This window comes from Syngnathus floridae, chromosome 11 (genome assembly GCF_059516105.1).
Source record: "Syngnathus floridae isolate MCC-2025c chromosome 11, RoL_Sflo_1.0, whole genome shotgun sequence".
In the NCBI taxonomy this organism is placed as follows: Eukaryota; Metazoa; Chordata; class Actinopteri; order Syngnathiformes; family Syngnathidae; genus Syngnathus; species Syngnathus floridae.
The window spans coordinates 7,906,724-7,921,717 of NC_142423.1; the positions used below are offsets into that span (position 1 = coordinate 7,906,724).

General features: G+C 43.4%; 1 protein-coding gene across 5 annotated transcripts in view; it reads right to left on the reverse strand.

The window, feature by feature from the left end:
* The window catches only part of bsnb (bassoon (presynaptic cytomatrix protein) b), a 39,629-nt gene that overhangs the window by 8,222 nt on the left and 16,413 nt on the right, over window positions 1–14,994 (reverse strand). For 4 of the 5 annotated variants that reach the window (XM_088389786.1, XM_088389784.1, XM_088389785.1 and 1 more), the window contains exons 4-5: window positions 8,012–8,779; window positions 785–6,898 (exon numbers count right to left, since the gene is read on the reverse strand). In XM_088389786.1, the coding sequence (XP_088245912.1) occupies window positions 785–6,898; window positions 8,012–8,779 (6,882 nt within the window). The remainder of the gene's footprint in view (window positions 1–784; window positions 6,899–8,011; window positions 8,780–14,994) is intronic. The other variant, XM_088389787.1, reaches the window with a different exon arrangement.

The following is a 14,994-nucleotide window of genomic DNA, read 5'->3' on the forward strand; positions in this document are numbered from 1 at the left end:
AATCATTACAGTCAGATTGTCTGAGCGATCCAGAATCAGTATATGAGCCCTCGATTACATTTTAACAAGGAGAAAGCACAGATTCATTTCAGACATTTAAAATGTGTCTGCAATAGTCTAATTTGTTAGCTTACAAATCTGTACAGTTGTCATTTTTTTCATATTCCTCCAATTATTAAAAGTAGCATGCAGTGAGACGAGAAGAGCATTCTTTTTTTTTTTTAAATGTCTACTTACAATTTAGTTGTGATGGGTAAATCCATGACGACGATTAAAAAGTCGAGATATAAGATTTATATTTGTCTCTCATAAATTATTCTAGATCATTTTCAAAGCAATATTACTTTACAAGGCTGAAGGAAAGATAAGCATAACAATGATGTATCCATAATGTGCGTCCTACTGGCAACTCTTAAGCATTTGATAGCCAGAAAGCATGAGAGTGAGTGAGAGAGAGAGAGAAAAAGGAGGAAAAGGGGGTGGAGATGCCAAGTAAGAAAAAGTAGAGAAAAGGCTAAAGGGAAATGTGATTCTGGCACGACAAGCATACTTAATATTAGATTCAGTGTGTCTTTGCTTTGCAAATTATATGGCACGTTTGACTTTATTTTACGAGGGACAGTAATTTCTGTGTGTATTAAATTGGAAAATGTATAACATATAGGAACACCTATAATTAGAAGTACTATACTTGTGAGAAAAGATTTATTAATCTACAATAGTTAATAGTGTAGAACGCCACTGTTATTTTCCCTCAATGTGATTAAAAAAATGAATTTCCTACCTGACTGTTGGACACAGCTTGCTGATAATACGGAGAGAATCTGTTCTTGGCAGGATCCTCTGAGGTGGGGCTGAGAGGCTTCGGATCAGACATGGAGCGCTGCACACTTTTTATGGGCCTTGGTAGAGACTGGTGGCGTTGCGGCGATTCAGCAGTCAAGGCCTTTTGCTGGGGCGTCACGTGGGCTTTATTAAGCTTTTCTTGTGAGGCGAATGTTGTCTCCAACATACGATGAGGAGACAATGGCGAGACCGGGGAGTACAAAACCTGAGGGGATTTGGGGGGCTGGCGAGGAGATTCATTGGGTTGCTGCTGGTAACCGATTTCCAGCGGGTCGGGTTTTCGTCTCTCAAACTTAGTGACTCCTTGATGTCTCTGAGAGTTTGGGTCAGATGGATTTGCTATGTGCAGATTTGTGGAATATGGACTAATTGTTGTAGGGACACTGAGTTGAGGAGCAACAACGCCTTGAGACTGTGACTCCGGTTCAGTCTGACAAGCCAGACTTTCTCCCTTGTGGGTCCTCTCAGGTGCTGCGATGTAATGTAACAGGTCGACCTTTGAGCTTTCTGCCATGGTGATATGAATAGCTGGCGAAACCCTACCTAGCTGCTCAGATTCAGTCTGACATGACGAGTCATTTGAGGTTTGAATAGCGATACTTGCAGATACCGTTCTGGATGACCCGTCTGATTTCGTCTCACCGCTTGATTCCGAGTGCTTTGATACACGAGAACGTCGGCGCCTTACTGGTTGCTGGTCCCAGTCGCCTTGGTCCTCTTCATCAGTCTGCACACTGCAGTCTGCAATACGCCTTGTTCTTCTACGCCGGTTTAGGTACCGGTCCTCTCCATCTTCATCATCTGTTTGCACGCAACTGTCTGCTATCTTCTTACCAGAATCATCCTCGGTGCTGTCTCTAAGACGGGGCATGGAGTTTTGCTTCTTCATAATCTTGGACTCAGCCTGTTTGTCAGTGCTTCTCAAAGACATTTCCGACACAGAACTGTGAATCGGTCTAGCCGCCACCATGGCTTGGACCACTTGTCCATCTTGCCAGAATTGCACAGTTTGCCCGTCCTGCTGTAGAACCCTTCCACTTTGATCACAAATCAGGAAGCCTTGAGGAGGCCCTCCTCCGACCACCACCCCTTGTATGGCGCCCTGGGCAGACGTCGCAGCCGCGGCAGCCGATGCCGCCGCTGCCTCCGCCGCTGCGGCGGCCGCCGCTGCCTCCACCGCTGCTGTCTTTTGTCTTTTCTGCTCCTCCAACTGCAGTTGGAGTTGCTGCTGCAGAGACTGGATTTGCTCAAGCTGCATTCTCTGTTGGGCCAGTTGCTCTCTTTGCATTATAAGTTGAGTCTCCCGCTCTGCTTGCTGTTGTTGTAAGACCTGTTGCTTGATGGTGTGCAATTCTTGGATTTCACGCTGAACAATGAGTTGCTCTTTTTCTCGGTGTCGCTGAAGCTCCATTCGATCTCGCTCAAGCTCCTCGTGAAGGCGCAGCTGTCTAAGTTTTTCTAATTCCACACGCTCTCGCTCTAGTTGCAGCATGTGCTCTTGTTGTTGACTGAGCCGCTCATCTTCCTTGCTTTTCTGAGAATCAACAGGAGATATTTTGGATGTCGGGGCAGTAACACTGGGTGGAACTGGTTGGGGTTGACTGATGGATTGAGCTTGAGGATGGCTTTGGGTTAATGATAAAGGTTCGGTTTGAACAGGTAGTTGCTGTGGCTGCATCTGGGCTTGTGCCGTCATGGTAGTTGGAGGCTGTCCTTGACCTTGCGAGATCATCTGTGACATATGTTGAGTCTGATCAGCCTGTTGAACTGACGTCGTTTGCATACCGGCTCCTAACGCATTTTTCGCTGTGCTGGCTTGGGTTGGTGGGATGCTTGGAGCTGCAGTTGAAGGCTTTCCAAGATACATGGGAGTTTCATTTTGTGAGGTGCTTAGAGTGCTCGAAGTTGTGGTTGAAACCGGGTACTGGTTTGAAGGAGGGTATGGATATGTTCCTTGGGTGGCCAGTGGAGTTCTCTGACTCACTTGAGGCAACCTGGTAAGACTAGCTAAAGGTACGGCGGTTACGCCTACGGGGTACGGCCTGTAAATACCTCGAGGCATGGGGTGGAGAACAGGGCCGGGCTGGGTCGTAATTGGCAAGGTAGAGGCTATTGGAGTGTTTATGGTCGAATATATCATGCCATCGCCTCCTCTTAAAGCAGCAGGATACAAGGCGCGTATACTTGCTTGTCTTGCATTGATCAAGTTTGTTAAAGTTTGACTATTGGACAAGGGTCTTCCATCTGGGCCATACATCAAACTTGCTCTGATTGACGCTAAACTTTGATGGAGATTCAGCCTACCTAAATGTGCACCTCTTCCAATCCCATAAGGTAATAACTCGGGATTATTTCCATACCGTGTTGCAAACTGATCTACCGTGTTAAGAGCCGCACACATTTGATTAATTTCCCTTGCGGTGGTTGCACTGAATTGTGATAGATTGGAATCCTGTGGTCCTGTTAACTCATTTGACCCACAGGAATAGTCAGAATTGATATTTGACATTGAGCCATAACGCCGAATGGGTAACGTTGGGCCTGCAATGTCTCCTTGGTGCCGCAAGTCTGTGTATGAGCCATACTGGGCTCCCATCCCGAGGTAGCCACTGTCGTAAGTCTGATTGGTGTTGCTAAGATCTACTGCCACACCTCCCTTAATATTCCTCTGGTAGTGACCAGCTTCAGTCACGGCAGGCAGATTATTATCAGACATGGAGGGTTGTATTCTTCCCGATGGGACTATCGGCGTTTGGTATGGTTTATGCTCGTCCGTTACGCCCTGCGTGGTCTGAGATTGTTGCTGTTGATTGATATTATAATGCATATGATGAGGAGGAGGTGGTGCGTTTGAGGTCTCAGCGGTAGTTTTTTTATCTGGTGATACTGTTGCGGGCTTCTGAGTAAATGACCCTGCACAGGAACCAGCAAATGGCAAATTGTACACAACATCGCAACAAGCAACTTGGTTTTCTGGTTTGATCTGCCCAGTCAAATCCAAGACTTGAGGCACGGGTGGAGGATCTTCTTTCTTGAGTAACTGAGTCACCGCTGCCTGGGATGGTTTACTCTCATCGAGCTGAACCATCATAACATGGGGTTTTCCTGTGGACAGGTTCATGACTGTTGGCTTATTTTGTAGCTCGAGAACAACTCCACCATAGATATCATGCGGGGCATTACAAACAGGTTGGGAAGACAGTGGAGCTACTCTTGCGGTGACTGTAGGCTGGGAACTGGTTGTCTGACTTACTACGAGATCTTTTTTCATCACAAGTGGAGGGATTTGATTGGCTAAATTGTAACGTGCAAAGGAAGAATGCTGCTGATGTTGCTGGAGCTGCTGCTCAAGAAGTTGTTGCTGCTGCAAGAGCTTTTGTTGTTGTAATTGCAGCTGCTGTTGTTGGATGCCTAAATTCTCAAGGCAGGCGTCGATTTTTGGAATAGATGGATCGGAAACTGGCGTCTTACCCTGGGATAAACATACAGCGGATCCCACTCCCTGGCCTAAATCTACACGGTTATGCAAAGGATCTCCATAGACAATGGGTTGTTTGGGTTGAGAGATGAACATAGAACCTGCAACTGTCACACTTACTGTTGTTGGCGTTGAAACGGATACATGTGGTTGCTCCTGTGCGTTCAGGTTCATGATAAGTGGTTGGACAGCTGTATGTCGAACAGATGGCTGTTCTGCTCCCAAGGAGTACTTTCTTGCGTCAGAGGCTAAGGATGTTAGATCCATCCCTTGATCTGTCATTATAATCGGGGCAGATCTCATCGGGGCTCGAAGATCCACAATATTCGTCGGATGGGTTTGGCTTTGGACCATGACCACTGACGTGCCTGAAATGTTGGAGATTTTACAAAGAGATATATTCTCCATAGAAAGCGATCCTCGACTTTGTGTGCCAATAGCAACGTTTGTTTTTTCAACATGGTGAGCCATTTGTGAAGAATGTTTTGGGGCCTGCTGGGACGAATATGTTTGGGGAGAAGTTGGAGGACTTGCCGATGGATGCTGGGAGCTGTACGGGATTTTATAGCTAGCCTGTGTTGGTGATGATAAAGGGGAAGTGGATGAGTTTACCGTTACAGGTTTGGTGGGATTAGTTGTTGTAGATCCGAGCGTTATTACCATTACCGGTGAATCTTGAGAGGACTGTTGTCGTACAAGACGTGGTGAATTCGACCTTTGATTTGACGATGGTCCGCCAGGCAGTGTCGGCAACTGCCTGCCGCCACTTCCTGGAGGTGTTGGGCTTTGCACGGGAGAAGTGGTGGGTGAGGCTTGTGGGCTGGGCCCTTTGAAAAGGGAGAAAACTTTGTAGGTTAGTGAGGACGAGTCAGGTGATGCCTGTGCTGGCCGTTGGGAGCCCGCACCGGCTGCATTTCGAGTTGTAGCAGTGTGGCTAACTGGAATTTTGGTTGTGGTGACTCCTCCGACAACACCTTCAATTTTGGCACTCTGTGACACCATCCTATTTTGAGTTTCTTTTGAAAGATGTTGTGCTGCATGAATTCCTGGAATTCGTGGGTCAGTTCCAGTTGTGGAGAAGGACATAGGTGAAGAAATCTGGGTTGGACTTGAGCCGGGGATTAAGGCAGTACTTGTATTGTCACTAAGTGAATGTTTCTGCTGTGTAGCATGTTTTCCTTGCTTCTGAAGAAGCTGAGCTTTTTTCATCATCTCCTCATAGACCTCCTCTGCACTTTTTAGTGTTTTATCAGCAGATGGTGCCTTCTCTGTTGGAGAGTATAGTGACGTAAAAGTTGGAAGGTTATATTCATTCCCGGATTTGTACAGTTTGCCACCGATGATCTCAAAGCCTTCTGCTTCAGAGTCCATTGAGGGTGAGTATTCTGAACACGATGACCTGTGGAGCTCTTCCATCTCTGCAGCCTGTCTCAGCTCCTCAGTTGGTGACGCATCCTCGATGGGAGAGAGATTACTGGGCGGAGTTTTGGATCTTTCCCGACGTCTCTGTGCTCGTAGCTCCTCCTTATCCCTCTTTGTTTTTCGAGCAGTACTTCGAATCCTCTGTTGCTCCAGATCTCTCATTTGTTCCTGTTCTCTCAGCAGCTCCTCTTCCTCTCTGAGCTCATCCTCCTCAGAGGAGTCCTCAATTGTTGGCAGCAATGGCCCATGCGAGCGATGTCGGGCTTTCCTCTGCTGCTTTGCTTCCTCCAGTCTTGCTCTTCGACTCGGGCTGCTGTCACTGTCATCTTCCATGGACGACACTGACGTTGGTGATGTTCCTGAAGTGTAGCTAGGAGTGGTAGCAGGTAGAGTGGATGAATATTCTCCTTTAGACCTCTCCTCTGGAGAACCAGTAAGACTCTCCATCTCTAGTTCTGGTTCTCGTAGGTCGTGCTCAGTACTGAGTTCCATGTCTCTATTGTAACTATTTGTGTTATTTAACTCAATTGTCTTAAAACGGCGAAGACCCCCAGCCATTACGACATCTTCCTCTTCTTCCACATCTGCTGATTCTTTGGCTGCCTCTTCAAAACTACTGGAATGGTGCGGGAGTCGTCGTCTCTCTTTGTTCAGATCTCCACTGGTTTTATGTCCTTTTTTAGTCCTCTGCTCGCCATATTCCTCCAACTCATCTTCATCGGCACTCATCTCCATAATTTGCCTCCTCATAAACTCTTCATCTGTTAAGTCTTTATGTGACTTCTTCTGTCTTACTGGTAATGGCGAGAGACCACTTTCACTGCTGTCTTCCACATAATCGTGACGAAGCTTACAGCTGAGCTCGTCGTCTGAGTCATCTCTTGCTGCATCGTCCTCTGGACTGATGTCCCGTCCTTGTCCAACAGACAATGAATGAGGCCTATGCTTCTGGTCCGATGTGGTTTTCGACTCCAATAGAGGTTTCATTGATGTCTCTAACTTTGTAATTTCAGAGGAAATGGACACACCCTTCTCATTGAGCTTGACCGCATCTTCATGAATCCGACCAATAATCTCCCCTTGATAGCTCGAGATTCCATCCGAGGAGTATCCGGTGTCACTTAAACTCTGTGTACTTGATTTAACGTGATCCTGAAAGAAAGAAACAGAGAGGAGTCAGACGTAATGAAATACATGACTTTTTTTTTTCTTTCAATTAACTGGTTGTAAAGTCAATTACAAGCTTTAGTGCATAGCTTGTATCCCGCTATTTCAGCAAACAGTCATTATTATTGAGCAGTTCTCAATAATAAGGATTAAAATGCACCGTATCAAATACAAATGGGATTCGTAATTGAACATATGAGAGCATGTTACAGTACATGAAAGTGAACAACCATTTCCTCGTTGTAACAATTTAAAAGTAAATCAACCAAAAGGCTTTACGGATCAAATGTATTCTACATAGATGCCACCAGCAAAATCCAGAAGTGGTTATAGGTTGGATCAGGTTGTCAATCCAATTTAATTTGTGATAGAATAAAGAATGTTTTGGTTGATTTTGCCTTTTAGTGTTGCATACAGACAAATGATCAATTCAAACGCACCGTTCATAAAAACAGACTTTTAAACAACCATCAACAGACAGTTCATTCCATGCTTGATTGCTACCATGGTGCATTCTCTTATACATTCTTCGAGATGTTTATGATCATGCGTTGAATGCTCCAAATAGTGTCACCATTTTGTTACATGTAACAAAACGCTTCAGCGAACAAAAGAGGGAATAGAAACAAAAAATGGAGACATAAAAAAAATGTACATATACAACCCTAAAGTTGCTGGGTTTATAATGAGTCTGACCCAGGAAGTTGGGTCAATTTGACCCAAGTTTGGGTTGTGTTGTGCAAAAAATGACTTGTTTTGTGCAAGACAACCTAGGACGTTGGGTTCAATTTCTACCCCAAATTGGGTTGCTTGTGACCCAGCAGTTTTATGAGTGTAAAATTTATGTTGCTGAACAATAAAGAATGGATGGTAATTATAATAAACAAATTAAGAAAATAAAAATTAATAACCCATATTTAACACAAAAATACATGATAACTATTACAAGTATAACAGTGACAATATTATGATAGGACAAATATTGAATAATATCGATGTGATGAAAAAGATGTATACAAGCAACCAAAGGGAACCAAAAAAATATTCAAAAGGATAATGAGCGGGAGTGACGAGAAGGCGAAGATTCAAGCAGCTCACTTCTCGGTGTCTTGACTTCTGCACATCTTCCGCTATCTTCAAGTCTTTTGGGCAAGTGACAGTCTCTGACAAGGCTTTCTTTGGTGAGGCCTTGAAATCCTCCTTTTGAGATTTGGGTGGGACTTTTGTCTTCTCTTGGCTCGCCGTCTGTTTGCGTACCTGAGACGTACCTGTGGGTTTAGACTGGCTGGGTACTGTTTTTGATGAGTTGGGAGAGATTTTGGAATTATTGGGTGCTGCTTTAGAGGTGGATGCAACCTTGGCACTAGACAAAGGACCCTTAACCTGAGCAGTGGGCTGAACAGATCCCTTCGTCTGCCCTTTAGTCTGGCTCTGACCTTTCGTTTGGTTACCAGACTGAGCAGGACCCTTACTTTGACCTTGGCCCTTATTCTGAGATTGCCCTTTACTTTGGACTGGGGGTTGTGTTGGACCCTTGGTTTGAGAGGAACCCTTAGCTGAGTTGGCAGAACCCTTGATTTGAGGGGAAGCTTGGCGTATCCCTTTGCTTTGAGGGGAATGCTCAGCCTGTTTGATAGGAGAGGCAGGGCCACTTACTTGGGGACCCGATGCTTTCTGTTGCTGCTGAGGACCTGAGGGCCTTGGCCCTGACCGCTGATCCGCTTCTTTCTGCTGTGGTGGCTGCTGATTAGATGCTGCAGGTGGCATGGTGGGAACGGCGCTTTGTGTACCAGGGTCTGGAATATCTCCCAAACTTCCTGACAGAGCCCTCTGTGTCTGGCAGTTCAAACAGAGCCATTCTTTTTTCTAAAATACAAAAGACAACAGGAATTAGAATTAAGAAACTCGAGTTACGGTTTCCGTATTCCGTGATGATCTTTTTCTGTATTGAATCTGTCCAAACGTGGCTTTTTATCTTGACTAATATAAAATTTGACAATATCTGAGTACACAGATGGAAAGTGCCGTGAATACAAATTCAAACATCTGTCGTGAACGAACGGCTATTCGAACGGAGTCTATGACGCATATGGCTTCCGCTATCAGCAAGACTGCAATTTGTCTTCCGTTATTTGCACAGAACATTATCTTCATATGTAAATATAAACACTGACACGACTGAAAGGTTAGCAGAAAAACCTTCGTAGGCAGCAAATTGAACATACACGGATTAGATATCAGGTCAGCGCGGCAGATCGATGAGGCGGCTCAATGAAATGGGATGCTTATATTACACGTTATGAAAGATGAAATGAGAGGCGGTAGCACCATGTTTCTAATTGCTCTCCGTTTCTAAAAGGATCATCGTTTGCCTGAGGTCTGAAGAGGCAGTCTGTCAAGACTTGCATAACAATACAAAACAAAGCACTGCAACATAAATCTAATTATTCAGAAGGTTGATGAGGACTCATAAATTGACTACTGTCAATTTTTGACAAATGTTTCAGTTCGAAAATTTAATTAGGATCATTGCTTTCTCAAATACAGTACCATGGCATTTTGAAGAGAACATGCAAGATAAATAATGAGTCAAGATTGACGGGGGATCAATCAATTGGAACATTGATTGGCACCATCTTGAGACTCCTGGGGCCTACCAACAATTTGATCTTTTTGGTAATAGGATTTCCCTAACGATACATAAAACAGACACTGTCTATTGTTTGACTGACTGCTTGGTTGCTGAATAGAGATCCGAAAGAACAAACAGTCACGTTGTTGTTAGAGTTTGAGCTGCGGTTTGCTTTTCAGTACATGAGGATCAAAGGTCCTGTAGATGAAAGCTGTCATAAAAGTACAGAATTGAATGCCCGTGTCAAACTGTGTAGCGCCTAACAACCATTGTTTGGTTGACTTGCTTTCATATTTTCAATACAGCTCATCATTTTGAAGCTTCATTTTGTATACATATTTGAGGGATTTTAATGATTCAAATTTAGCAGGGTTGTTAGCGACACTTCTATACGGTGTGCCAAATTTACGAGACATATTTATTTTCATTGGGACTTAAAGAGAAGTCTTTTTTTTCCCCTAATACAAGCGAACGAGTCTCAGCTAAGAACATAGTGTGATGATCGAGCAACCGACAGGCTATACAGACAGACTTGCTTTGTTTTCTTTTCTCTCAAGCGCGCTACTGAAAAGCTATATATAAACAGGTGCACTCTCTGAACCAACCATCTGCCAGTCCCAGTACTTTCACACATTTGAAAAAAAAAAAGGCTGTGTAGAAATGCCGGCAAACCCCTACTGCTTTGTGACCCGCATGATTAGTAAAGGTACATTATGTCATATGTTTGATGACGCCGTCTTTTTTTTTGACAAAGACTTTTATTGGAAAAAATAATTAACTTGAAATATAGTTCAACTTGTTTAATATCACTTTAAGGCTGAGTACTCCAAATCTGAAGTACTCACCAATACCGTTACTAAGTAACAAATAGAGGATGGAGATGGATGAAATTTAAAAGCGAAAAATGCAGGCATTGAGGTAGCAAATAAAAAAGATTTTGATAGCAACAGTCTAATAATGTACTCTAAAATTAATTCAATATTACATTATTAATATTAATTAATATAAACACCATTTTATACATACTTACAGCAATAGTATCTTGTTACTGGTATCGGTGGCCTTTGTGATTACTCGATACAGTGAAATAAGGCCGGTACCAGTTCTTGCCCATCACCTGGTAGAACTTTTTCACTGAGGGCTCAGTGGGAACCAAATACATTCAACCGACGCTACGGTACTGTTGTGGTGTGTCTGTGTGTGTTCAGTATATATAACCAATGATGTCATCTTCCCAGAAATATTCACTTTCAACATCCACCCTTTTAAACGTTCTCGTTGGGCATCCAAGTAGAGTTAATTTAATTAAAAAAATATTTGATACATCTTCCTGAGATGCCAGATCCTGAATCAGCAAAATGTGAAGTGGCGATATGAAAAGACCAAACTGAGAGTGGCAAATTATTTATGTGGAGTGCTTTAGCTGGTACGGAATATGGGCTGCACCTCCCACCTCTTCCCACACTCTGTGCAGAAAATCAAGCTGGTATATAACAGCAGTTGTTTCAGATTTAGCCATTGAACTCCTTTAGAACAAACCAAACAACTCAATACGAGGCTCGAGCGCAGCACCATTACAGCACATAAGGTGGAAATAAACTCAAACCAAAGCTATAAAATTGAAGAAATGCTTAAATGAATCACTTGACGCCATTAACAGTAATCCACTTGACTTTTTGCGTTTGTATGTGGCAGTGGTGTCATTGTGTCATGACTCAGGGAGCAGCGGCCTGTGAGTGAGATCTCGTTAGTGAATTGGTAAAGTCGTTAAATGGCGGGAGGTTAACTCGTCTGCTCACTGGAGAGTGTGCATCACCTTGGCTCACAAATTGAACTCAGATGTAGCTGACAAGACTACGTACTAATCTGTCTGTTAAGTTTGGAACGTGTCGTGCCTATCGCTAGCCGCTAAAACAGCAGCACTAGTTTGTGCTTTAGTTAGCTACAAAATGACATCACAGTGCCTCAGGGCTAAGGTAAGAAAATATCACGGCTCAGCTTGGAAATGTCGCATGACCGAACTAAGAAAGCAGGTCAGAACTTCATTTATTATTTTTCTTGTCTGGTAAATTTTGCACTAACCATTATATGTTTTACAAAGATGCAATATTTATTAAACTGCACTCAGTATATTTTCTGGGGTAATGTGACCCTTCTCTTGCATTTTTTTTCCACAATCATAATAAGTCTCTAGCACAGATAATACACCATATAATCATAAAATGAGCTTAAATGCTGTAGGCAGATGCAGGCCAAGCTTAATTTATGACTTGATTTGTGAAAAAGAGCAGAATGCATTCTGTGGAGGCATTGTGATGCAATAGCAAATGTAAATTCAGTTGGAGGCTTTATGAAATTCAGTCGACAAAGCAGAACGTGGTTGCTGGCATGAGAGACAAAAGTAGAACGTGAAAAACCATCCATCCAAGGCGACTTGCGTAAAAGCTGCCCTTTTATTCTCAAAATAATGAGCGAGTGAACACTGCAGGTTACCACGAGGAAAAGGTCAGAGAGATTGATCCCATTCTCACAGATTGATCCCATGGCTCCCAGTGGCTTCTGCTGAGACACTACAGCCGCCCGAGGTCACATGTGTGCATCTGCGTCTGTCTTTGCATATGTGCGACCAGAGGGCACCCATGTAATTAGGTGCAAAAACGCATTATGAGTTGTCTGCACACATCAGCTCGCTTCCATATTCATCAACATTATATAATGCAGCACACGTCGACAGCCATGGAGGAAATCTATAACAAATACTCAGATTATACCCTCCAGAAGGACAAATAACTCAAAACACAGGTTTGGAAAATGAAACGGTAAATACATAGGGATGACGTTTCTGATTTCATAATACATGGTGGGTTATTGTTTGGAATAATCCAATACACACCAAATGCTTTAAAGGGAGCAGATAGGAAAGTAAAGGCTGCAAAAAAAAATTGCACATATACAACTGAAAACTACTGAGAGCAGAAAAGACCACTGACAACAGAAGGAGGGAGTGTGGAAAGCGTTTACACTTCCCGCCCATAGAGGGTGCCAGAGAGTGCAGAATGCCATTAGGGAATGTGAAGCCCTGTGGGAGCACACGCCCACACAGTAACATGAAAGCACAGTGCAGAATGACAAACTCATGGGTGGCTGAGCCACATTTGAGCAACCTGCTAAATATTATACTCAGGAGAGGCCTTTATTGATTAATTTGTTGTCATACTTGCCGGGCCATTTTACAGCTCTACAGCACACATGATTTTATGGAAGCTAAGCGTATGGGTTTATAGGAAACATGCAGGCAGACTGAGTGGAAGTTACAAAAAAGAAAAAATCTCGGTGTTGCCCTCCTACTGTCAGTCAAATCACAGCAAGATTCAGCTCCCCCCTGCGTGGGCTTTCTGTCAGGAATCAGACAGCAGCAAACTGTGAGTAAAAAATGTCAACTGATGTTGAAGATATTTGCAAACCCAGTAAGAATGAACATTCGAGCTGCTCACAAGAGCTGAACAACAAAAATCCTCTCTACACTGGCAGAAACACATTTGCCGGTGTGTCACACCAGTGGAGAGTAAAAAGTTGACATTTAAAATAAGCATAGGTTAGAACCCAATTAGAGATGAAAACAAAACGGAGCCATCACCCTGTAGAAGCGACAAATATGTTAACAAATATTTTTTTTTTTTACAATTTTCTGATCTTTTGTTTTATCCTTGTCTATTTTAAAGCACTCAACTTTCACAATAGCTGCAACTCAAAAGAATGATTCACATTTCGTGTATAAGAAAGAATAAGGCGCCGTGACCCATAAAACACAGGGGATCATAATTAATTTAAAAAGTGAAGGTCAGGAGAGCAGGAGGCCACTACAACTACCACATGGACATGGCGGGTGAAGGTGATCTTGGGATGAACTCAGGTGAGTTTACGAATAAATACATTTGCCTCCGTCAGCACAATAATTTGATGCCATGAGCAGGCTACATAATAACGTAAGTTGCAATCTAGGCAAAAAATCCAATTTAGATTTTCACTTGAATCCAGTGATATTTTACCGATCAGTCAAGCGTGGGAAACTCTCCCCGAGCCCGTAAGTGCGCCAAGTGCAGTCTGAATGAACAGCGGTTTAGGGACAAGCAAGTGCGCTGTGTGAAGCGTGAGAGAGCACATGTTAAAGGTCACGCCACGGCGCGCCACGCCACAGCTGTGACAGGTTGGCCGGAGTCAGCAGGTATATAGGTCAATCCCCCGCGACTCCTTCAATGGGGACACGTGATCAGGCCTGTGGATTAGAGCGGAAATGAAGGATCATCCACAGAGCGAGCGGCACTCCAGTCCAGTCACGGTCGCTTCCACGCAGCGTGGCCAGGCTCATTTGAGGTGAATATGAAATCATGTACAATTATGCCTTCATTGATATCAACAGTTTGAGGAACCTTCTGAGAATTAGGGAGTATTGGGATTACGGTGATCATAAATCTTTTCTGACGCAAATAAATTCATTCAGGTTTTACAATTCAGCCAAACATTTTTCAAGTGCAGTTTCAATCTGTGCACGATATCACTTTGTGAGATGAGAACTGATTATCCGTCAAACAGAATGTGCTGCTGCAAGACAATGAGCAGTCATCTGTCATTAAGCGTGTGTCAAGCATTGTGTGTGTGTGTGTGTGTTTGCTGTCCCTGCGGGGAGTAAGCAAGAGTGGGTCGGATTTTTATTTTTTTCTGAGCTTTGCTTATTTATGTCTTTTAGCTTCAGGAAGGAGCAACAGGTGTCTTGTTTTTACATGCAGCCCACAAGCCCAGCCAAGGTGTTGAGGCTGTCCTGCCTCGGCAGGGGTCATTTGTCATCATCACACACTGAGGAAATAGTTTTTTTTTTTTTTTTCTTCGAATAAATGCTTTGTACTGTATATAGACTGGGCATGACTTCATCTAGAGGAACACGATGTAATCTGTTGACTGTGAAGGTCAAATTTCAAAGAATGAATGATTTCAGACTGTTGCAGATTGCTATACGATTTGCATTGGAACTTTTAATACTGTACTTTCCTAGGAACCAAAATGTATGTTACTCTATAAGGACAATTATACCACAATTATGAACTCCATGACTAAATTCTCTCACAACTCACTGCATTCCTCAACTAGGTGAAAACAATAATACCCAACTCCCAATTTAAAGGATGTCTGGATTTGTTTTGAATTTGCGTGATGAATTGTCTCTCTTTAAAAAGCAACCACTACCGCATAGTGTTCGGAATCAATCCATCTATCTCATTGATCATGCAGTCACAATTCATGAGTCATTATCTGCTCTCCACCTTTGCGGGTTTTAATTAGCATTCGGGCAAAATGGCAGTCCGATAAGAGAATGTAGCTGAATAAATGAGGCATGTGCAACTGTCAATAATTGGCTAGTTTCTCAGTAGCATCTAAGCACAGCGAGTTCTCC